This window comes from Salvelinus namaycush, chromosome 26, assembly GCF_016432855.1.
Source record: "Salvelinus namaycush isolate Seneca chromosome 26, SaNama_1.0, whole genome shotgun sequence".
NCBI classification, from domain to species: domain Eukaryota; kingdom Metazoa; phylum Chordata; class Actinopteri; order Salmoniformes; family Salmonidae; genus Salvelinus; species Salvelinus namaycush.
In genome coordinates, this window is record NC_052332.1 from 7,803,167 (window position 1) to 7,826,195 (window position 23,029).

At 43.1% G+C, this 23,029-nt stretch overlaps 1 protein-coding gene across 2 annotated transcripts; it reads right to left on the reverse strand.

Annotated features, from left to right (window-relative positions):
* Positions 1–4,547: 4,547 nt before the first annotated feature.
* Positions 4,548–18,967, reverse strand: LOC120020934 (5'-AMP-activated protein kinase catalytic subunit alpha-1-like). 2 transcript variants are annotated; one of them, XM_038964578.1, is made up of 9 exons: positions 18,785–18,966; positions 17,277–17,418; positions 15,016–15,109; positions 13,324–13,468; positions 13,025–13,112; positions 12,416–12,640; positions 11,564–12,071; positions 7,122–7,248; positions 4,548–6,758 (listed from the first exon to the last, which is right to left on the reverse strand). In XM_038964578.1, the coding sequence occupies exons 1-9, from the start codon at positions 18,882–18,884 to the stop codon at positions 6,445–6,447; spliced, it is 1,743 nt and encodes a 580-aa protein (XP_038820506.1). In that variant the 5' UTR covers positions 18,885–18,966; the 3' UTR covers positions 4,548–6,444. The 2 variants fall into 2 exon arrangements, 1 of the variants encoding a protein (XP_038820506.1); XR_005472475.1 differs by having other exon boundaries at positions 6,645–6,758; positions 6,963–7,248; positions 18,785–18,967.
* Between the last annotated feature and the right edge of the window lie 4,062 nt (positions 18,968–23,029).

Below are 23,029 nucleotides of genomic sequence, written 5' to 3' on the forward strand. Positions count from 1 at the left end.
ACTCATGGTGTGATTGTGAAAACATACAGAAACTAAAGTCCTTTTGTTCACCCGACCTTGTTCACCCAACCTAGAATACCTCACAATCAAATGTTACCTCCCAAGAGAATTCTCTTCACTGGATTTTATGCAAACTTGAAACCACATATCCTGAGGCGGCATTTATTGTAGCTAGGGATTTTAACAAAGCAAATTTGCGGAAAACGTTCAATCAACACATTGACTGTAGTACTTGCTCTGGTAAAACACTCGATCCCTGCTACTGCCCCATTCTAAATGGCTACAAGGCCCTCCCCCACCCTCCCTTTGGCAAATCAGATCACGACTCCATTTTTCTCCTCCCTTCCTATTGCCAGAAACTCAAAGAGGAAGTACCGATGCTAAGTTCTATTCAACTCTGGTCTGACCAATCGGAATCCATGCTTCAAGATTGTTTAGATCATGCGAACTGGGATATGTTCTTGGTAGCCTCTGAGAATAACATTGACAAATACACGGACACAGTGACTGAGTTCATTGGGAAGTGTATAGGGGATGTTGTTCCCACTGTGACTATTAAAACTTACCCAAACCAGAAACCAGGGATAGATGGCAGCATTCGCGCAAAACTGAAAGTGCAAACCATCGCATTTAGCCATGGCAAGGTGACTGGGAATATGGTTGAATACAAACAGCGTAGTTATTCCCTCTGTAAGGCAATCAAATAGGCAAAATGTCAATACAGAGACAAAGTGGAGTCACAATTCAACAGTTCAGACGTATGTGGCAGGGTCTACAGACAATCACGGACTACAGAGGGAAAACCAGCCACGTTGCGGACACCAACGTCTTGCTTCCGGACAAGCTAAACACCTTCTTCGCCTGCTTTGAGGATAAGACAGTGTTACCGACACGGCTCGCTACCAAGGACTGTGGGTTCTCATTCTCCGTGGCTGACTTGAGTAAGACATTTAGGCGTGTTAACCCTCACAAGGCTGCCGGCCCAGACGGCATCCCTAACTGCGTCCTCAGAGCAGTTGGCTGGAGTATTTACGGACATATTCAATCTCTTCCTATCCCAGTCTGCTGTCTCCACTTGCTTTAAGATGTCCACCATTGTTCCTGTACCCAAGAAAGCAAAGGTAACTGAACTAAATGACTATCGCTCCATAGCACTTACTTCTGTCATCATGGAGTGCTTTGAGAGACTAGTTAAGGTTCATATCACCTCTATCTTACCTGACACCCTAGACCCACTTCAATTTGCATACCGCCCCAATAGATCCACAGACGATGCAATCGCCATTGCCCTGAACACTGCTCTGTCCCATCTGCCCATTCCCACAAGAGGAATACCTACGTGAGAATGCTGTTCATTGACTATAGCTCAGCCTTCAACACTATAGTACCCTCCAAGCTCATCATTAGGACTCTAGTTCTGAACTCCGCCCAGTGCAACAGGGTTCTGGACTTCCTGACTGGCCGCCCCCAGGTGGTAAAGGTAGGAAACAACACCTCCACTTCGCTGTTCCTCAACACAGGGGCCCCACAAGGGTGTGTGCTCAGCCCTCTCCTGTACTCCCTGTTCACCCATGACTCTGTGGCCATGCACGCCTCCAACTCAATCATCAAGTTTGCAGACGACACAACAGTAGCAGACCTGATTACTGAACAATAACGAGACAGCCTACAGTTAGAAGGTGAGGGCCCTGGCGGAGTGGTGCCAGGAAAATTACCTCTCCCTCAACAAAACGAAGGAGCTGATCATGGACTTCAGGAAACAGCAGAGGGAGCATGCCTCTATCCACCTCGATGGGACCACAGTGGAGAAGGTGGAAAGCTTCAAGTTCCTCGGCGTACACATCACTGACAATCTGAAATGGTCCACCCAGACAGACAGTGTGGTGAAGAAGGCGCAACAGTGCCTCTTCAACCTCAGGAGGCTGAAGAAATTTGTCTTGGCCCCTAAGACCCTCACAAACTTTTACAGATGCACAATTGAGAGCATCCTGTCGGGATGTATCACCACTTGGTATGGCAACTGCACTGCCTGAAACCACATGGCTCTCCAGAGGGTGGTGCAGTCTGCCCAACACATCACCGGTGGCACACTGCCTGCCCTCCAGTACACCTACAGCACCCGATGTCACAGCAAGGCCAAAAAGATCATCAAAGACAACCACCCGAGCCACTGCCTGTTCACCCCGCTATCATCCACAAGGCAAGGTCAGTACAGGTGCATTAAAGCTGGGACCGAGAGACTGAAAAACAGCTTCTATCTCAAGGCCATCAGACTGTTAAATAGCCGTCACTAGTCGGCTACCACCCGCTTACTCAATCCTGCACCCTAGAGGCTACTGCCCTATATACATAGACATGGAATCACTGGCCACTTTAATAATAGAACGCTAGTCACTTTAATTATGTTTACATACTATTTTTCTTATCTCATATATATACTGCATTCAATTCTACTGTATTTTAGTCAATGCCACTCCAACATTGCTCATCCTAATATTTATATATTTACTAATTCCATTCTTTTACTTTTAGATTTGCATGTATTATTAAGAATTGTTAGATACTACTGCACTGTTGGAGCTATACACACGCATTTCGCTACACCCGCAATAACATCTGCTAAAAAAAAAATTGTATATGACCAATACAATTTGATTTGATTAATTGCTCAGCAGTCTTATGGCTTGGGGGTAGAAGCTGGATATGGATATTTATGGATATGACTCCTCCACTGTGGTGCTCTATAAGTGAGGGGAACCCTCATAACTGTGCTTGCTATTCCATCTAGAGGTCATGAGTGAGAATGTTTTAAGACATAATGTTTCCATACATACAGTGCATTTGGAAAGTATTCAGACGCCTTGACTTTTTCCACATTTTGTTACATTACAGCCTCATTTTAAAATTTATTAAATAGTTTTTCCTCAAATATACACACAATACCCCATAACGACAAAGAAAAAACATTTAGAATTTTTTGCTAATTAGGACAAATTAAAACAGAAATATCACATTTCCATAAGTATTCAGACCCTTTACTCAGTACTTTGTTGAAGCACCTTTGGCAGCGATTACAGCCTCAAGTCTTCTTGGATATGACGCTACAAGCTTGGCGCACCTGTATTTGGGGAGTTTCTCCCATTCTTCTCTGCAGATCCTCTCAAGGTCTGTCAGGTTGGATGTGGACTGTTACTGCACAGCTATTTTCATGTCTCTCCAGAGATGTTAGATCGGGTTCAAGTCCGGGCTCTGGCTGGGCCTCTCAAAGACATTGAGACTGCGTTGTCTTGGCTGTGTGCTTAGGGTCGTTGTCCTGTTAGAAGGTGAACCTTCACCCCCAGTCTGAGGTCCTGAGCAGGTTTTCATCAAGGATCTCACTCTACTTTGCTCCATTCATCTTTCTCTCAAGCCTGACTAGTCTCCCAATCCCTGCAGCTCAAAAACATCCACACAGCATGATGCTGCCACCACCATGCTTCACCGTAGGGATGATGCAGGTCTCCTCCAGACGTGACGCTTGGCATTCAGGCCAAAGAGTTCAATCTGGTTTTCATCAGACCAGAGAATCTTGTTTCTCATGGTCTGAGTCTTTAGGTGCCTTTTGGCAAACTCCAAGCAGGCTTTCATGTGCCTTTTACTGAGGAGTGGTTTCCGTCTGGCCACTTTACCATAAAGGCCTGATTGGTGGAGTGCTGCAGAGATTGATGTCCTTCTGGAAGGTTTTCCCATCTCCACAGAGAAACGCTAGAGCTCTGTCAGAGTGACCATTGGGTTCTTGGTCAACTGACCAAGGCCCTTCTCCCCCGATTGCTCATAGCCGGGGCAGCCAGCTCTAGGAAGATTCTTGGTGGTTCCAAATCTCTTCCATTTAAGAATGATGGAGGCTATTGTGTTCTTGGGGACCTTCAATGCTGCAGAAATGTTTTGGTACCATTCCTCAGATCTGTGACTCGAAGCAATCCTGTCTCAGAGCTCTAAGGACAATTCCTTAGCTTGGTTTTTGCTCTGACATGCACTGTCAACTGTGGGACCTTACATAGACAGGTGTTTGCCTTTCCAAATCATGTCCAATCAATTGAATCTACCACAGGTGGACTCAAATCAAGTTATAGAAACATCTCAGGGATGATCAATGCAAACAGGATGCATCTGAGCTATATTTCAAGTCTCATATAAAAGGGTCTGAATAGATATGTAAAGAAGGTATTTCTCTTTTATATTTTTAACACATTTGCAAACATTTCTAAAAACCTGTTTTCGTTTTATCATTATGGGGCATTGTGTGCAGATCATTTTATTTTTTAAATCCGTTTTAGAATACGGCTGTAACGTAACAAAATGTGGAAAAGGTCAAGGGGTATGAACACATTCCAAATGCACTGTACATCTGTTTTACAAATGATAAAGGTATTTTGCTATACTCTTTAAATCTGGGAGCTTTCTAATATGACTTGTGCAGCCATGCACCATAGTATTGATAAAACTTTATTTAAAAAAAAAAAATACATTTTCCAATGCCTCCAACAGAAACAAAGCAATGCATGAAAACTTGTGCAATTGATCTGTTTATTAGGCAGTTATTTATACAAATGATTTAAACACTGTCCATTTGACATTTACATTGGTCATTCTAGTAGTAGGGTCCCTTTACACAACAAATAAAACAAGGTTTAAAGCAGTTAAGACAGATACATTGATTGATATTGATCCTGCAAATAGTCAGAACTTAACACTCCCACTTAAAAGGAGAACAACTACTCACCCAATGTGCAACTCACATCATAAGCCGATCATGGTCTCACACACTTATTCAAACAACCCCACAATTAACTTTATGCACTACTTGGAATCAGAACTTTCACATCCTTGAAAACTAAGAGTTTGTTTGTAGTCCTACAAATATTTCAATGACCATATGGTCTAAAAATGAGACCTTGCAGTCACATAATCCATACGCAAGATTTCTTCAGACCAAAACCAGCCCCACGCAATATTGAGGATAGAAGTAGATGTATTTTATACTCACTGATATACAACTGATCAACAGTTGATAAGGCAGCTAACAGAATGACAGAAAAAATAAAAAAAAAACTTTCTCCAGGTGCACATGACAAATTTAAGGTTTGGGAAAATATGTAAACTTAAATTTAGCTCTTGTGGGGGATGTGGGCCAAGAAAAGTGAAGTAGAATTTTGAAAGCAGAAAAATATAGATTTTTGTTTCCTTTATCAATACACATTGTCCATGCACTGCATGTACTTGCTGCAAATCACCACTTACAAATGCCCCCAATCTTTCAATGGACATGCATGTGTAGAAAATTGGTTAAATCCTGCTAAAATGCATGTCACTCAGTCAACATGCATTCAGATTTATGAACACATGTAGCCCCTAACCTCAAGATAATTTTGTTAATGTTAGAAATCTAACTTTTGAATTCAGTATAGGACAGTGGGTCTCATTTTGAGAGTGTGAGGGTAAACAATCATGTGTATAGAACTGATTAAAAATGTATCTTTTTAAAAAGCTGTGAAGGAATAAAATGGCATTGTAACGCTTTCAGTCCGTAATAATTTCTCAATATAAATCCACAATTCCATTTTAAAGCACTGAAATCAAAATGCATATATTTTTTTTTATTCTTTATATTATGTAGGGGACAGACCAATCCAAACAAACAAACATTGAAATCTAGTCTTAACAATTCAATTTCACAAAAAAAAATAACTAAATTAATTCTGATGAAGTACTAACTCCCTTTTTCGCCTGACGCGATCGAGAGGGTAATTGCACTTCCTCAGTGAGTCAAACGGACATTGTTGGCATGACAACCCATGTTATGGTCAGTGCCGCTACCCCTGAAAGGCCTGTAGTGCAGTGTCCCGAATTTGCACAGGCATCTCAGACATCTACTATAGAGAAACACAGAACTGTGCAAAAGTGCCTCGTTCCCCTCAGCCACCCTATGTGCACCCCCCAAAACCTTACAGCTCTCCTTTCCGCACGCAGAAACTTGCTTTTGTTTTCTCTACTACAGTACAGCAAATTCTGTGCATCACTCAGACTTAGCACACACACACACATATATATATTCACTGTTTGGAACGTGATCAAAGAGGGGGGGGGGGGAAATAGTTGTAGGCCAATAATAATGATCGTGAAAACGTAAAACCACCTCAAATAGTATTCTGTCATCATTATAATGAAGTTGCTTGGTCATTGTCGTTCACCTTTTCCTAAAGCCCACCCCCGTGCTCTGACAACCCCCAAGTCAGTCAGGAGGGTTGCGAACTGAACCTGCATCATCAGTGCCTTGGAACAACCCTAGCAGTCACACCCGCCTGCGGTAGGGATGAATCGAGCCATGAATCGGTTGCATGCTTATTGCTTATAAAGACACTCAGAGAGGAAAAAAGGCGAACGTTTTTTTTATTTGATCGCGAGCTATCGTGCAAGTAGTTTGATGAGATTGGCGCACATCTCAAAGAACTCTATGGTGTGGCTGCCGGGCCGCGGAACCGCCGTCATAGGTGCGAGGTCGCCTCCTGTCGAGTCAACGGAGGAGGCGAGCGAGGAGGCCAGGGAGCTCTCTGAGGCCTTAGTGGGAGGGAGAGATGTGGCAGGGATAGTGTTCTCCTTAGCCCCCTCAGTTTGGGACCCCCCCTCTGCAGCTTCGTTCTTAAGGGCCGTGCGGGAGTTCCCCACTGAACCAGACTGGTGAGGAGTGGCAGTCCCAGATTTAGCCTCCATCATGTCATCTTCAGACAGAGAAAGACAGAGGAGAAAGTTAAACATACTTCTGTGGTTACAACCAAACACACAAAAATGCCCTGAAGACAGACCTGTGCCATGTCTAGTCACTTTACATTGCACAGCAGGGAAAACTTCTTTAGGCATTTTACATTAAATGGCAAAGTCGGCAGTAAAGACAACCACTCAGAAAAGTCAGTTGAACCCCATACCGCGCTGTAAAGCGGAGACCCTGAGCTCAGACGTCATGGTATAGCATGTTACTGTACAGCCACCGCGTTCCAATTTAGGCGCTTATCAATGACCAATTCGTCCGCTTTCAATCCGCATACGGGTTGTTAGAGTAAAGGGCTACGTCCAGGTTGACGTACTGTCTATGCTACGGAAGTCCAGGAGGTAGGTCCTGCCGTCCACCTGGTAGAGCTGAAGGCTCATCTTGGTCTGCATGCCTGTCACTGGGTTCTTCCTCTTCACACGCAGGTAGTACGGGTTCACCACCTGGGGAGGAGGATATGGAGATTAGTTACACATACTTTAAAATCGCACGAGCTCGGTGTAATACACAATAGATGGAATATACAGCATAAAATATTACATTTTTCAACATGGCTTCTGTAGCTGCTTCAGAGGTCTGTATTTCAGTGATTTGCAACTTTTTGAACATGTTCTGTTTGTTTAGTCATCAAAATTGTGGTGTATAATTTGTTTACTTTGTAATATTTTTAGCAGAGAGCACTGACCATTTCAGCAGTTCTAGAGTCTAGGCCGATCAGTGCTTTATGTTATGGGAGAGTATCGGAAATGCCTCGCCCACTACTGTGTACCCAAACACATTAAACCACAAATAGCTGCTTTCTATCCATCAGGGCAAGAGAAGGATAAACAGGAAACTGAACATCTCCTTCAGAAATTGCTCTCTCATTTCTCCAAGATGAATACAAAATGAGTCAGTCAGCTGATCTATTCTTCAGGTCCAAAGGTCATGCCATACCAAAAATAGAACCCAAGAGAAGAAACAGCAGCATTCCATTCCATGTCAAAGTAGAACTCAGACTGAGCCAGTAGTTTACACCATGCAGAAAAAATATATATATACAGCATGTTAATGTTTAGAATTAACCAGGTTTTACCCCTTCCACCATTACAACTACTCTAAGATTAAGACCATAGATTTTGTCAATGTTTATTTGGGATTGGGCTACAGTGAATCCTCACGGGGAAAATAAACACAAAAAAAACATGTTTGGGGGATTTTTTTCATGAAATGTAATCCATAGAATAGTACTTTGGAGGAAGGATTGTTGACATATGGATCTAAAAGCATAATTGAGAAATAATCAAAGTCAGCATATTTATGACATTTTGCTTTTACCCAGGCCTCCTTTAAGACTACATAGTCTGTAGGTGCTACAAAGCTAAAATTGGGCTCATATGAAGTTTTACCACTTGCTCCATACGAGTAGTATTATGATTTCAATAACCTTTTTTTTACATAAAAAAGTATGAATATTGAAAATATCATTTTTGATCAATATATTGAACATAATATACTCTAAGGGTATATCAAAGTTGCAGAGCGCCATTGTTAGCTTGTTTTAACTACGCCTATAGAAATGGTGGTCTGTCAGGTACTCAGCAGGAAGGTCTGATTTCACTATTATTAAAACAAGACCCAGATGGCAAATTTAAAGATTCAGAAACTGAGGCCTCTGACACTTCAATGTTGTGATGCAAAAACACTAGCGAAATGCATAGCACTCAGAATTAAAACGTTTTTTAACCAAGTATTGTTCATCCTGATCAAACAGTTTTTATTTTTACATAGACGATACATTGGAGATATACGACAACTAATAGATCATGAAACATCTTAGAAGCCAGGCCTGGTATTTATAGCATATTTTTAAAAGGCCTTTGATAAAGTAAGACTGGATTTTTTCAATTTCGGTGATTCTCTTATACAAATGGGTAAAAGTCATGTATAGCAACCCCAGTTGTAAAACAGTAAATAGCGGTTACTTCTCAGAGAGTTTAGAATTGTCAAGATGAATTAAAGGGTGTCCGCTGTCACCATATCTATTCGTTATGGCCATCAAAACACTAGCTATTAAAATCAGATCAATTAACAGAGGAATAGAAATCCAAGGCTTAAAAACAAAATGGTGTCCATGTATGCCGATGACTCCAAGTTTTATATTAAGTCCGCAAGCTAGATCCCTGCAATGTCTTATTGAAGATCTAGATGACTTTTCTGGAGTAAAACAATTATGATACGTGTACAATATTACATATTGGATCTTTAAAAAAAAATACAACTTTTACATTACCTTGCAGTTTACCTATAGAATGGGCTGACTGAAGTATCACAAGATATTTAAATGAGTTCTCCAATAAATTTCAATAGAAAACTTGTAAAAATAGATAAGATCCTACAACCATGGAGAGGTAAATACCTGTATTTATGGAACAATTGCCCTGATTAACTCCTTAGTCGTATCATAGTTTACTCACTTATGGCATTGCCTACTCCTGAGGATTCATTTTTCAAATTATATGAGCAAAACCCCCCCCTCTAAACTAGAAAAGATAAAGCGTGCCCATCTATATAATAATAGGGTGGGTTGAGATTAAATATAAAAGCACTAAACCGCTCTAAAAGCGTCACTTATTCAAAAGTTTTACTTGAACTCAAATGGTTCTCAAGTAGATTACTAGAAAAAGCTCATTTGTTGTTTAAAAATGGCCTTTTTGCAAATTGTCATGTCTCATTTTCGATTAATTGAAAATCACTCCTCAAAAGTATCTATCTATTTTAACAAGCATTGCAAGACTGGCTACAATTTAAATTTCATCCCCCTGAAAATATAGAACAAATATGGCTGAACTCAAATGTGCTGGTTAATAGAATACCTGTATTTATGGCAAGTGTTTGAAAAGGGTATTTTGTTTTTAAATGGTCAAGTTGTCTTTCATGGAGTTATCGGAATTGTACAGGAAGGTCTGCGCAATCCAAGATTACAATCAATTTATTACAGCATTACCCCCAAAAATGGAGGCAGGTGGCAGCGGGAGGTAGTAGGGAACTGGCCAGCCTGCCCAATATAACAGATCAAAACTTGGAAGAATAAAAATAGCATAAATAGGAATGTATACCAGCTTCATTTGAGGACCAGGATGTTGACAACTGTGCCATACAGATTGCAAAATAGTTGGGAAGGCATTTTTGATGTACCGATTCCACGGTATAGGGTGTATGAGTTGATATAAAACGACGCAAGAGTCAAGACTTCGTGCTTTTCAGCTAAAATTACATAGAATTCTTGCCACCAATTTTGTTTTTGAATATTTGAGGCATACAATCATCAAAGTGCTGCAGATTTTGTTGTGAGGATACAGAATCAATAGACCACTTATTTTGCCATTGCCCTCAAGTAGCCGGTTTCTGGTCTCAGGTTTAGGAATGGCTGAAAATGCATAACATTGATCTAAAAATGGACCCTAGAAATAGCACTGTTGGGAGATCTGGAGAGACCGGGTCCGTCAATTACTAATACTCCTAGTAAAAGTATTTATCTTCAACTCGCAATCTGTGGATTCTATTTGATTAGATAGAAATTGTACATTAAACATCACAGCATAGTTGAAAGATATATGTTGCGTAGAACTCGGAAGAGGGTGGCCAGCAGATAGATGGGATGGGCTGAGGGAGGTTTGGGATGTGGAATTATAGACAAGTGGGAGTGGAGCTGCTGGGCGGGGGATAGAATGACAGTCAAAAATAAAACATAACAAAAATTAAGTTTGAACACCACTGAGGGGCAATGTTATTACAGCTAATGCCGGTTTGCCTGAGGCTGATGCCGTGCAGGCGTTTGTACACATGCATATACACACACTCATTCAAATGCACACATACACGTAAATAGTGCCATACATGCACTCAAACATTCAGTTGGCCTTGCTGTCTTTTGTCTCTCTCTTTTCTTGGTTTTATTTTTTTGTGTGTGTGTGGGGGGGGGGGGGGGGGTCTTAGAGGGCTGGTGGCCTGGCGGTTGGGAGCTTGGGCCTGTGGCTGAAGGATCGGGTCCCTGTTTTTGACCTTGTGGACGATCTGTCGACGTGACCTTGAGCAGGGCGTGTCGCTCTGGATGCGAGTCTGTTAGATGACTAATGTGATGTAGTCGTTGAGCGGCTTCACTGCAAGTATATTGTATGTAAATATATATAAAACAAAGTTCCAGAGTGGGATGTCTGCTACTTTTAGAGTTATGATTTAAAAAATGTAAGCATTACCAACAGAGTGAACGTAAAAATGGATTCAATTTCGGTACCCTCTGCTGGTGATTTGCAATGATACAAGTAAAAGGAGGGCTGTGATTAGTTGCAAGCGGTAAAGCGTCATTTGAGCAAATTTTTGCTTTTTAGCATCTAGAGATGAAGCACTATGGCGCCTTAAAGGAGGCCCGGGGTAAGCCAAAAATAAGCCAACTTTGATTATTTCTCAACTATGCTTTTAGATACAAATGTCATATATATGTCAACAATCCTTCCTCCAAAAGGACTATTATATGGATAATATTGTGAAAAAAATAAATAAAAATCACTGTCTTTTTGTCTGGGTTTGGTGTGGAATCACTATATAGCCAAATCCCAATAAACCTCTGATCCACTTCTTGACAAATATGAGGGGCCACTTGACAGTTCTGTCTATTTCTACCTGACCTCTTTACCCACTCCTTTTCCTCCCACCACCCTCATCCCCACTCTCTACAATTCTCCCTTCGTTGTTCAATGCCTCTATCCCCTCCCTCACCTTCCACTCGTAGTCGAGCTGCTTCATGGCCCGGCACACCTCAGACATAATATCATTTGGCCTGCTCTGGCTCCTGATCCCCAGGTGCCATTTGGCCCGCCTCACCCCCTGGTGCTTCGACTTCAGGGGGTTCAGCTCGTCCAGCGTGTGTCTCGGCCGGGGAAGGGTCTCCCCCGCCAGGAAGGGCTGCATGCGCTCGGGGTGGGGCTTAAGGCCGGCTGCGGCGGTCAGGTGCTGGTCATCCAGGAACGAGTCTGGGGGACTGGAGGCCAGGTAGAAGTCCTTGGCCTCGGACATAATTCGGCGGTTGTCGATGATGAGATGGTAGGCCACAGCCAGGGGGTCGTGGTGGTTGCGGCTGTACAGGCAAGTCAGGATCTCCTCCTCGGTGCACTCAAACTTCTCACACACCTCCTTCAGGGCCTCGTCGTCGATCATGTTGTTGCTGTAGCACGGGTCCTCTGGGAACAGGTACTTGGGGAGCTCATCTTTGAACCATTCATCCTCTCTGTTGGGGAGGGAAGACAGCGCATGTTCAAGGCAGTCTATTATCCCATAGGGACATTTGTTCTCTTAACAGGGCAGCTAGAAAACGTATAGACCAGGAGGGGTGGGTTCACTTTGTTAACGCTGGGCTGGATCAAAAGCCTGCACAGAGGACAGGAGTTTGCCATCCCCGTGATCGGTAATACAGCGTAAAACCTTAACAGTTACAAGATGGAGTTTAATGATGCAGTAAAATAAGACGAGAAAATACATTTTAAAAAAAAATCAACTTTTCTCCACATGCAAAGCATATAGAGGTGTTTAAATGCACTTTGTAGACAAATTTGATCTCTTGCGCCTTCTTACCGGATCTCTTTGATGGTGGCCCTCTTCATGGGATCCACCTGCAGCATGTGTTTGAGCAGGGCGGTGACAGAGGGGTTCAGGTACTGGGGCATGAAGAATATCCCGTCACAGATTTTCTTGAAGAGCGTTGGCACGTGGTCGTCGTCGAAGGGCAGTGTCCCACACAGCAGGGCATACAGGATCACCCCGCTGCTCCAGATGTCCACCTCAGGACCTGCATATAACCTGGGAGGACACAAGGGTCAAATCAATCAAACATTTATTTAGGAATTCCTTAACAACAGTTGCCGAAACGTAGTTTAGAGTAACCAAGTCGACTCCAAAGAGCAGGCAGAAGCAGAGGACAATACTACCTGCATATAAACTAGGAAGGACACATCTAGGGGAGGAGGGGAGAGGACAGAGCTGCTCATTGGCATGAACCAAGGGAGTCGTTTAACATGGTGAATATTTAGTGACACTTAACAGTAGGGGCTGTCCCCAAAGCAAAACCGTGAAATTGAACAGTCCTCTTTATTGAAATCTAAGAGCAGTCTTTGCATACATTAGCATATTCCCCATCACGTCTGCCAGTTTCGGTGAGAAAAGAAAAAGAGAGGACAAGTGTACCTTCCAGAGATGACTTCGGGGGCAGCATAGTTCGGAGACCCGCAACTTGTCCTCAGAAACTCTCCGTCCGACATCATGTTTGACAAACCTACAGAAAACACCAGACAATATCACACGAGTGTTTTGTCCAATAGAACGATAGGGTTTCATTTCAGACACACCCTTTCCATCAGGGTTCCAGTAACTACAGCGGACGCATAACCACACCAGCCTAGTACAGTAAGGCTTGGCTCGATCCGGAGGTGTAAATCAGGTGCAGGTGTAGAAAGGTGCTGGTCGGTTAAGGGTGACAGACTTACCAAAGTCAGCGATCTTGGCGTTCATCTTTGCATCCAGAAGGACATTCTCAGGTTTTAGGTCCCTGTGCACCACCATGTGTCTGTGGCAGTAATCTACTGCCGAGATGATCTGCTGGAACAGACGACGGCTCTCCTTCTCATCCAGCTGGAGGCACAGTGGCAAACATACGGGACACACACACGAAACGCAGACACAGCAACACACGCAAGAGGTGAGAAATGTCCTTTATAGCTGTCCAGTCAGACAATTTCAGTATTGTAACCACTCCGGATATTTGGTCAATGTCTTTGCTTGAATGATTTAGTAGCCTTAACCTATTGGAAAGAATGCAGTGCAGAGATAGAGCTTTGTGATTTCTGTTGTGTACAGAGGAAGGGGTGGTCCATACGTGAGGCAGGTGCTAACATGACTATTATTGACATAACCATTACACATCCCAACTCTCCTAACCACAGATACACTACATTGCCAAAGGTATGTGGACAACCCTTCAAATTAGTGGATCCGGGTATATTTCAAACACATCCGTTGCTGACAGGTGTATAAAATTGAGCACACAGCCATGCAATCTCCATAGACAAACATTAGCAGTAGAATGGCCCGTACTGAAGAGCTCAGTGACTTTCAATGTGGTATCGTCATAGGATACCACCTTTCCAACAAGTCTGATTTCTGCCTTGCTAGAGCTCACAGAACGGAACTGCTGAGTTCTGAAGCGCGTAGGGCGTAACAATCGGGTGCCCTCGGTTGCGACACTCGCTACCGAGCTCCAAACTGTCTCGAAGCAACGTTAGCACAAGAACTGTTAGTCGGGAGCTTCATGGAATGGGTTTTCATGGCCAAGCAGCCGCTCGGGGGGGGGGGGGGGCAACTCCATATTAATTCCAATCATTTTGGAATGAGCGGTTCGACGAGCAGGTGTTCATATACTTTTGGCCATGTAGTGTAGGTAATTATCTAAGTCAGGGTTATTCAAAATGAAGTTAAAACATGTTATAATTCAAATGTTTTTATGAATATCACCAACAATAGAATATATATATTTTTTAAATATACATACCTACAGTAGAAAAGAGAAGAATATCTAATGTTTAACTATATTTCTCAACTCCCAATATTCAGCAAATTACACTGACATAGGCTTTGCAAAAGCACCCGCGAATAGCATTCGCATTCGCTAGCATTGCAACAAGTGCCGCTGGCTGCTGGTAAGCTCTCTGGACTTGGATATACATTTTTGCCAACACATGGCTAACCAGCTAAACAGCTGCTCTTAGTGAAAATGTGTTTGGAGTTAACTTTCTAGCTAATAGTTTTCCATTATTTTGAAACTAACAGATCCTATCTACCAAATCTAATCATTTTAAAATGTTCTGTTTAAAATGGATGATATTAACTGGATGACAATTTTTTTTTTGCTAACATATGATTGGGGTCGCTGGGTCAACGGTTTGCCTGGGAGGGGGTCCCTGGGCAAGAAAAGGTTGAAAACCCCTGAGCTAGGTTAATAAGATTCAGGTGAGCACAAGACTACCCACAATCCCAAACCACATAGTGTATTTCAACAAAACAGGCTTATTAATGTAGAATACCACCTAATTTTATTTTATTTTTGGTTGAACAAAAACCAGGTCTTTCATTTTCCCAAAACCTGCATACACTAGAGGAATTAACGTTTTTCTTCCCCTTACCTTTCCGTTTTTGCAGATGTAGTCAAAGAGCTCTCCTCCGGACACGTACTCCATCACCATGAAGATGTCCGTTGGAGTGCTGATCACCTGGTACCTACGGTCCCATAGGATAAATCACAAAAGTTACAACAAAAAAATAGGCTAGCCATGATTGGACCAAGAGATTTCCATAACCATGCCACCCACCTGACCAGGAAAAACCTCTGGGCACTACTGTTTAACACTAGAGAAAACAGTCAAGGATCACCAAACTTCTCAGAGGGATGACAAACCCAAATAATTATATTTCAGCTTTACCACAGAACTAAAAAGTGGGCAAATTGCTAAATAAAGTCTAAGACTGAGAGGTAGCACTTTTAGGACAGATTCAACTGTTGAGGCATTTATTGATCCTAAGCATAGAGGCAGACATTTTGCAGGACGACTCCTTAGTGGGCCATCGGGTTCAATGGTTGGTCGGTGTAAGGGAGACTGGCCATGGAACCAATGGTTGGTCGGTGTAAGGGAGACTGGCCATGGAACCAATGGGTTGGTCGGTGTAAGGGAGACTGGCCATGGAACCAATGGGTTGGTCGGTGTAAGGGAGACTGGCCATGGAACCAATGGGTTGGTCGGTGTAAGGGAGACTGGCCATGGAACCAATGGTTGGTCGGTGTAAGGGAGACTGGCCATGGAACCAATGGGTTGGTCGGTGTAAGGGAGACTGGCCATGGAACCAATGGGTTGGTCGGTGTAAGGGAGACTGGCCATGGAACCAATGGGTTGGTCGGTGTAAGGGAGACTGGCCATGGAACCCTTCAACTAGCTAAACATAGGCGTACTTCCCTAGATCAAACATCCGTGTGCAAAATGCTACTTTTCTTCATTCCTGTGCCACATAGGTTATCAACACAAGTGTCGTACAAGCACGCAGCCTGAGCTCCGTCTCAAACTGCAGCACAGTAGCCAAGGAAAGGAAGCAAGCATGTGAAGCTCAATGTTAAACCAGTCCCACCGCAGCTTCAGAAAACTCACATTCTACTGGCCTCTACAAACAAGGCATCAGTAAATAAGGGGTAAAGGGCAACTCTTCACTCATTCTTCTGTAGCATTATGTAATTTTCAAATCGGACTCCAGGGGCTGAGTGTAAAAAGAAAGTTCGCTAAGTGGGAAAATAAAGGTCTAGTCACAAGGGATCAGGTCCCCGGAAATCCCCCGACTAAGCCTACGCAATGATACTCGGTGGCGCTCACAGGTCAAGAAGACTATTGTAAGGGGCTTTTTCATTCAGTCAATAGAAATAGGCCTAGTTTCCAAAAAATAAGAGAAGAATCCGGAAACAAAGGAGAGCGCTGACCCTTCATTACCAATGAGCTAAATCATGAACACTGGATTTATGCTGCCCTTACTCTGACAGAGGTCAAGTGAAAAAAATTGAGGTCAAGGGATGGACAGGTTGAGAGAGCGAGAACACGGGAGAGATAGTGGGTGGGAGAGAGATTGAGGAGAAAAAAGTGCGCATCAGTGTAGCAGAAACAAAAGGGAAAGAGTGATGCACTCTATAAAACCCACCATTAAAAGCCCTAAAATAGCTCTCTGGGTGGCATTAATGTGGCAGTGGTGGGATTACGTAGGGGTCCGAACGATTGAGCGAGCTGTATAATCTAGGATTTACAGTTTAATGATGTAGGGGTGCCTGAAAAGCTGGAGGTTCTGGACCTAATATATATATATATATATATTTTTTTTTTTAAACCTTTAACTAGGCAAGTCAGTTAAGAACAAATTTTTATTTACAATGACGGCCTAAGAACAGTGGGATAACTGCCTTATTCAGGGGCAGAACGACTTGTCAGCTCGGGGAGTCGATCTAGCAACCTTTCGGTTACTGGCCCAACGCTCTAACCACTAGGCTCCCTGCCGCCCCTTCAAAGATGTGTGAATGTGTCAAGCACCTGAGGTTCTAGACTTACAGCTTGTGGGGATGCCTGAAAAGCTGGAGGTTCTTACAGCTTAATGATGTGGGGATGCCTGAAGCACCTGAGGATTTAGACTTCTCAGCTTAATGTAGGCTGCGTTTACACAGGCAGCACAACTCTGATCTTTGTTACACTAGTTGGTCTCTTGACAAATCACATCAGATCAGATCTTTTTCAGAGCTGATGTTTTTGGTCAAAAGACCAATTTGTGAAAAAATATCTGAATTGATCTGCCTGTGTGAACACAGCCTTAGAGCTTAATGATCCGGGGATGCCTGAAGCAGATGAGGTTCTAGACTTACAGCTTAATTATGTGAGGATGCCTGAAGAGCTTGAGGTTTTGGATCTCTCTACGTATCTTCCCCACCACATCCAGACTGCGGATCTTCTGTCTGTTAAGGATCTTCACAGCCACCTGGTGTTTGGTCAGCTCGTGCTGCCCCACTACAGGAGAGAGAGAGCAAGAGAGGGCAGGAGGGAGGAGAGGTTAGGAAATACTGTAATAAGAACCCAGTCCTAACGACCTTAGCAGACCCCAGCTAACACAATGACAGACAAATCTGCATTGATGACTGACATTACTGCCCATTTGCAGTGAAAAAACACTAGCATGGCATTTCACCATTGAATCAAATAAATTCATTATGCATCATGACTGACAGGCCTACATCTGCAATGTGCTGTTTAGTCACCTGTGAGCAGTACACAAACTAAATTGGGGTTAACGTTTCCTTAGGCCTACATCAGCATATGCACACACACACACACACCTATCTAAAGACTGGTCAGAAGAAGAACAAGTGAAAAATGTGCTGAACTATACAGAGAGGGAGGACTGTAGAAGGGGTTGTACAAATTACTTTATTGATTTAACAGTTATGTTGTTAAAGCATTAACCCAGCAGCCAGTCATTTAGAACATAATAGGTCATGGAATAAATGGTCCAACGTCCAGCATGTTCTAAACTGACCACTGCGAGGAAGTAGGAAATAACAGCTATATAGTCTAGTTGGTGGCTTGATATCGAGTTTTGTTCTCAAATCCCAAGCCAAGGAAGACAAAGCAGGGAAATGTACATGTTCTAGTTTGAAATAGACTTAACATTAGTGCCTAACTAGGCTATACAAGTCAGTTTGGTCCTCTTGGATATCATAATTTTAGGTGACATGCCATTAGAAAAGTTATGGTATTTTGACAGTGTAGATTGAAAGCAACCTTGGGACAATGGCTAATGTGTCAACGCAAATGGAAAGTGTGGGAGATGTGTCTGTCCTCAATAATTCAGCCAGGCCCAAGATAGTTTGCATGGCATGCATGTATGGCATAGGGCGAGCACGGCTAGATGGTCAGTTTGTAACTGGGCAGCTCACGTTAGTTAACTGAATAAGCAGGTTTCCTGGTTGAGAAACCATTAATGTAGTATTGCCTTGGCTAGCAATTTGACCTAAGATTATACTAGTTTGCCAACTGCTGTTAGCCGGCAAGCGAGTAAACTTGGTTACCTAAAGCTCTGAGTAATTCGACCACATAACTAACGTTAGCTGGCTAGCAAGCGAACTAGATTGAACACATGACAGTACTATCGTTTGATCGATCAAAGGTAGACCGCCTAGTACACTAACTTAGCTGTTTGATTCTAGAGCCTGGCTGAGCTAACGACGTTGACGAACTAGCCTAGCAAAGCAAGCTAGCTAAATTACGTTAGAGGCCAACAAGTGTTAGCACACGGCTAGCTAACAGAGAAACGTCCCCATCCTCTCTCGCGGGTAACTGCCGGTGGCAACTCGATAAGAAAAGTCATAACAGTTACCTTTAACTTTCCCGAACGTCCCCACTCCAAGTGTGTCTCCAAGAATATAATGTCCGATTTTCACTCTTCCTTCGTGTTTCTGTTTATCCGTCGTCGCCATCTTTCCCGCAGTGGCCTAGCCTAGCCTATCTGCTGCTGCGGGCAGACGGAGCAGACTAGCTGGAGCGAGCAAGAAAATGCGAAACAGCGTGAAAAATACTCTTCCGGTCTTCTTCTTCTTCTTCGGTAAAGTTTGATATGTTGCATTACCGCCCCCAACTGAACTATAGTATAGATCCATTACACCGTGTGATACAAAATGGGAAAGGGTAACAGGGAAACATAACAAAATATATAAAATAAAAATATAGATATATTTGTATTACCCTACCAACTAACCCTATACTCATTAAAACCCATCACCTTATTCCACTACTTTAACCCTATCTGATCCTACCCCAGGCCAACTGGACACTACCACTCAACACAGGCTGTAACTCTTCTCAAATCTCCTACCCCCAAGGACTTCTCTGCAGCTGCCACCACAACATCTATTTTCTGTGATTGCTATGGACACTAAGAAGCCAACCTTACTGAAGCAAATATCACTCATTGGCCTATCCCTCTGTGCTGGCACATATCTACTATTCACAGGGATCCTCTCAAAATCCCTCATCCTTGATCCACCCGCTACTTTCTTCACTGCCTTGGCATACGACAACTTCTGCACTACTCTGACTCTAGCCACAAGTCCACTACAGGTTACCTTCCCTGATTCAACTCCTTTCCCAACCACACTGAAACCACACATGGATCCGATAAAAGGAAAGGATCCACTTTCCTACTTTCCTACTGGACCAGATTATTCTGTATCATGTCCATCGATGCCATCCTTGGGCTCCGAGCTCTTCACCCCACCTTCCACCTCATTTAACTCGCCCTCATCCACTTCCATTTCACCTCCAGAACTCGGTCTGGCACACGACTCACTTTGTTTGCACTTGACAACAATCTCTTCGACAAATTTAAATCAAAAATCTGCTTTCCTCATTCTCTTCAACCTCTTCATCATATTTTTTCCACTCCTTCCTCAGAAATCCACCTTTCTGTGTCCCTGTCCCAATATTCCTCTTCTCCCAACTTTGCTTGCTACCCGCCAGTGGCATCCAGACGTAATTCCATCTCAAAACGCTCCACCTTGTCTGTCTTTCTTTGTAAAAAATGTGTTTAAAATCGTAAAACATATTCGCCCTCATCATTTGAGTGACGATCACTGACCAATAATCAGTCTGACTCATGTGTATACTACTTTTCAGCCACCAGATGACAGTCAAACTCACTGTCTGAGTTGAATAGAAATGTGAAATAGTACCAGTTCAACCATTGTTGTGTGCCCCCAGTAGGTGTCAGCGTATTTCCAGGGAGGAGAGGGAGCCCTGGAAGGGGGAGTATTTAGCACAGAATAAGGGTTACAGCCACGCCACACAGAAAAGCCTCAGGCTGGACTAACAGTGATCGTTTCATGCATCATTTCCTTTCCAAACAGGGGATACGTCCCAAATTGCAACCTATTCCCTACATAGTGCACTACTTTTGACCAGAGCCCTATGGGAATAGGGTGACATTTAGGACATGTAGCCTACTCGAGAGAATGAAGCACAGTTGCTTGTACAGCTATTCACCTAGTCAGTACTAGGGAATGGGATTTAATGGAAATCAGCAGCAGACCGATAAAAATCCTGGAACTAAATCCCAATCCTGGCTCATCAGAGTCTGTGATTTCTGAGCCCTAGATGAGATTACTGTAACATGATATCTGAATCATCCCACCACCACCCGGTGGTGTCACAATTTAAAGGGATGAATGATGGATGAAGTTGAAATGAAAGCAGAGGAGTGTGAAACAGGGAGAAATCAAAGGCAGAAAATGTACACTGAGTGTACAAAACATTTAGTCAGGGCAGGGACTCTACAAGGTTTCAAAAGTGTTCCACAGTGATGCTGGCCCATGTTGACTCCAATGCTTCCCACAGTTGTGTTAAGTTGGCTGGTGGACCATTCTTGATACACACGGGAAAATGTTGAGTGTGAAAAATCCCAGCAGCGCCGCAAGTTCTTGTCACAAACCGGTGCGCCTGGCACCTACTACCATAACCCGTTCAAAGGCGCTTAAATCTTTTGTCTTGCCAATTCACCCTCTGAATGGCACACATTCACAATCCATGTCTCAATTGTCTCAAGGCTCAAAAATAATGATTTAACCTGTCTCCCCTTTTTCATCTACATTTATTGAAGTGGATTGAACAAGTGACACAAATAAGAGATCACAGCTTTCACCTGGATTCACCTGGTCAGTCTATGTCATGGAAAGAGCAGGTGTCCTTAATGTTTTCTACACCCAGTGTACGTGTGAGGCAGTCTTTTCACTGTTCGGAGGAGGAGAGGAGGATCTTTAATCTCAATGCTCTATTCCATCATGCCTAATCGATGTTGTGCTTTGAATCTCATTAGGACCGACCCAGGATTAGAGACCTTAGAGAGAGAAAAAAGAACGAGTAGAAAGAGAGAAAAGAGAGAGAGAGGGGTTGAAGAGGGAGGGGTGCTGTTGAATGCCTGGATGGATAGAAAGAACCAATAGAAAGAGCAAAGATAACGAGAGGAGGGAGGGGGGTTGTTGGGAGCGCCGGGTGTTACATGATCACCTAACAGCAGGGTACCTGCCACAGGGAATCAGACCAGGCTACAACCAGACAGACAGCATTGATGTTTTAAATGGTTTGAAGTGTTTCTCTAGTCTGTCTAGACTGGGTCAATCAGCGAAGACCTGTGGTGAAACGCTGCTGAAAAAATAGCAGTAGTAGCAATAGACAGTTACCTATGTTATCAATCAGGCTCCGACTCTCACACAGGCCTATATCATGCAGCTATAAAATGTAGCTGTTGGAGACGCACCTTTTGGAGAATAGATACGGATACTAGCTTATCAACTTTTCCTATTGGATAGCGGTCAGAGAACATGGACAAAGTGAAGCACTTAACACGAGCACCAGGGCTAGAGTCAGCCTGTCGAGTAGTAGGGCATTTTGTTTGAGTGAATGCCAGATGCCAGTCCTAACTTGTGACTCAGTAGGACTTTGTCCGCTGTCGTTGAACAGGCCTCTGGCATTAGTGACAGGTCTTCACATGGAGCACTGATGATTGTTTTAATTACACAAGTGCTTACTGTGCTTATTGTCCCATCAGATTCCCTCCGTAGTGTGCTGTGCTCATTAGTGTATTCCCTCCGTATCGCCTCTAATCTTTCTCCCCGCCATCTCCCCTTCCCCAGCAGGACGTTACTTTCCTAGCACTCCCACACAAACAAATACACACACTGACACACAATATAGTAAGGCTTCAGGGTTTGTGTGTTTAACAAACCAGTGAACAGTTGGAGAACTCTGTCACCATGCTTTTGTGAACATGTGGAAAGTGTCCATGTCGAGAAGAGATTTGTTTGCAATGTGCATGTTAATTTGACTTAAGTGGCTGAGCAACTAGGCCTATTGACACATTTAGCTGTGTGTGTGTGTGAAATGGGTTTATAGCCCTTTGTACTTCCATGTGTCTTTGCTGGTAGCTGTGAAAAGGGCTCAGTGTTGTTGCCTGATGTTTTATACATGCCGAAAGGCTCTATAGCCTGAGGTATCTGCGTCTCTATTTCCTCTACTGTATGTGTTATAATCAGACACTGGCAGTGGGCTTCCACCATGGAGCACCAGCTCATTCCCTTAAGGCAATGCATAACATATGAAATACACATGTATACATGTGTGGAACAGCATTATAGTGCCTGTGATTAAAATGTCTCTACATGAATTACTGTAACATGGAATTTAAATCATAAAGTACACTGTAAATGGGATTAAATTAGGTCTATGGTTTAAAATGAAGCAATAACTGTATATCAAAATGGGTTGAAACACAGTGCCTTAGAATAAACCACATCCACGTACATGATCATGTTATGTGAATTAAAACACCCTGTGACATAGTGGAATCCTCTCTGTTTCTAGAAGTTACAGCATTAAACCCCTATATCTGTCCGTCTACAGAGCTGGAAAAACTGGAAAGCTGGTTTCAGTGTTTGATTGAACAGTTTCTTCACTCTGTCAAACAACTACTCATACAACAAACTACTCAATAACAAATATGCCGGTGTAACAGAAATAACTTTAATTCCTTTGGTGTTTGTAAAACAAAAATGTGCATTGTCCAGGTGGTTAT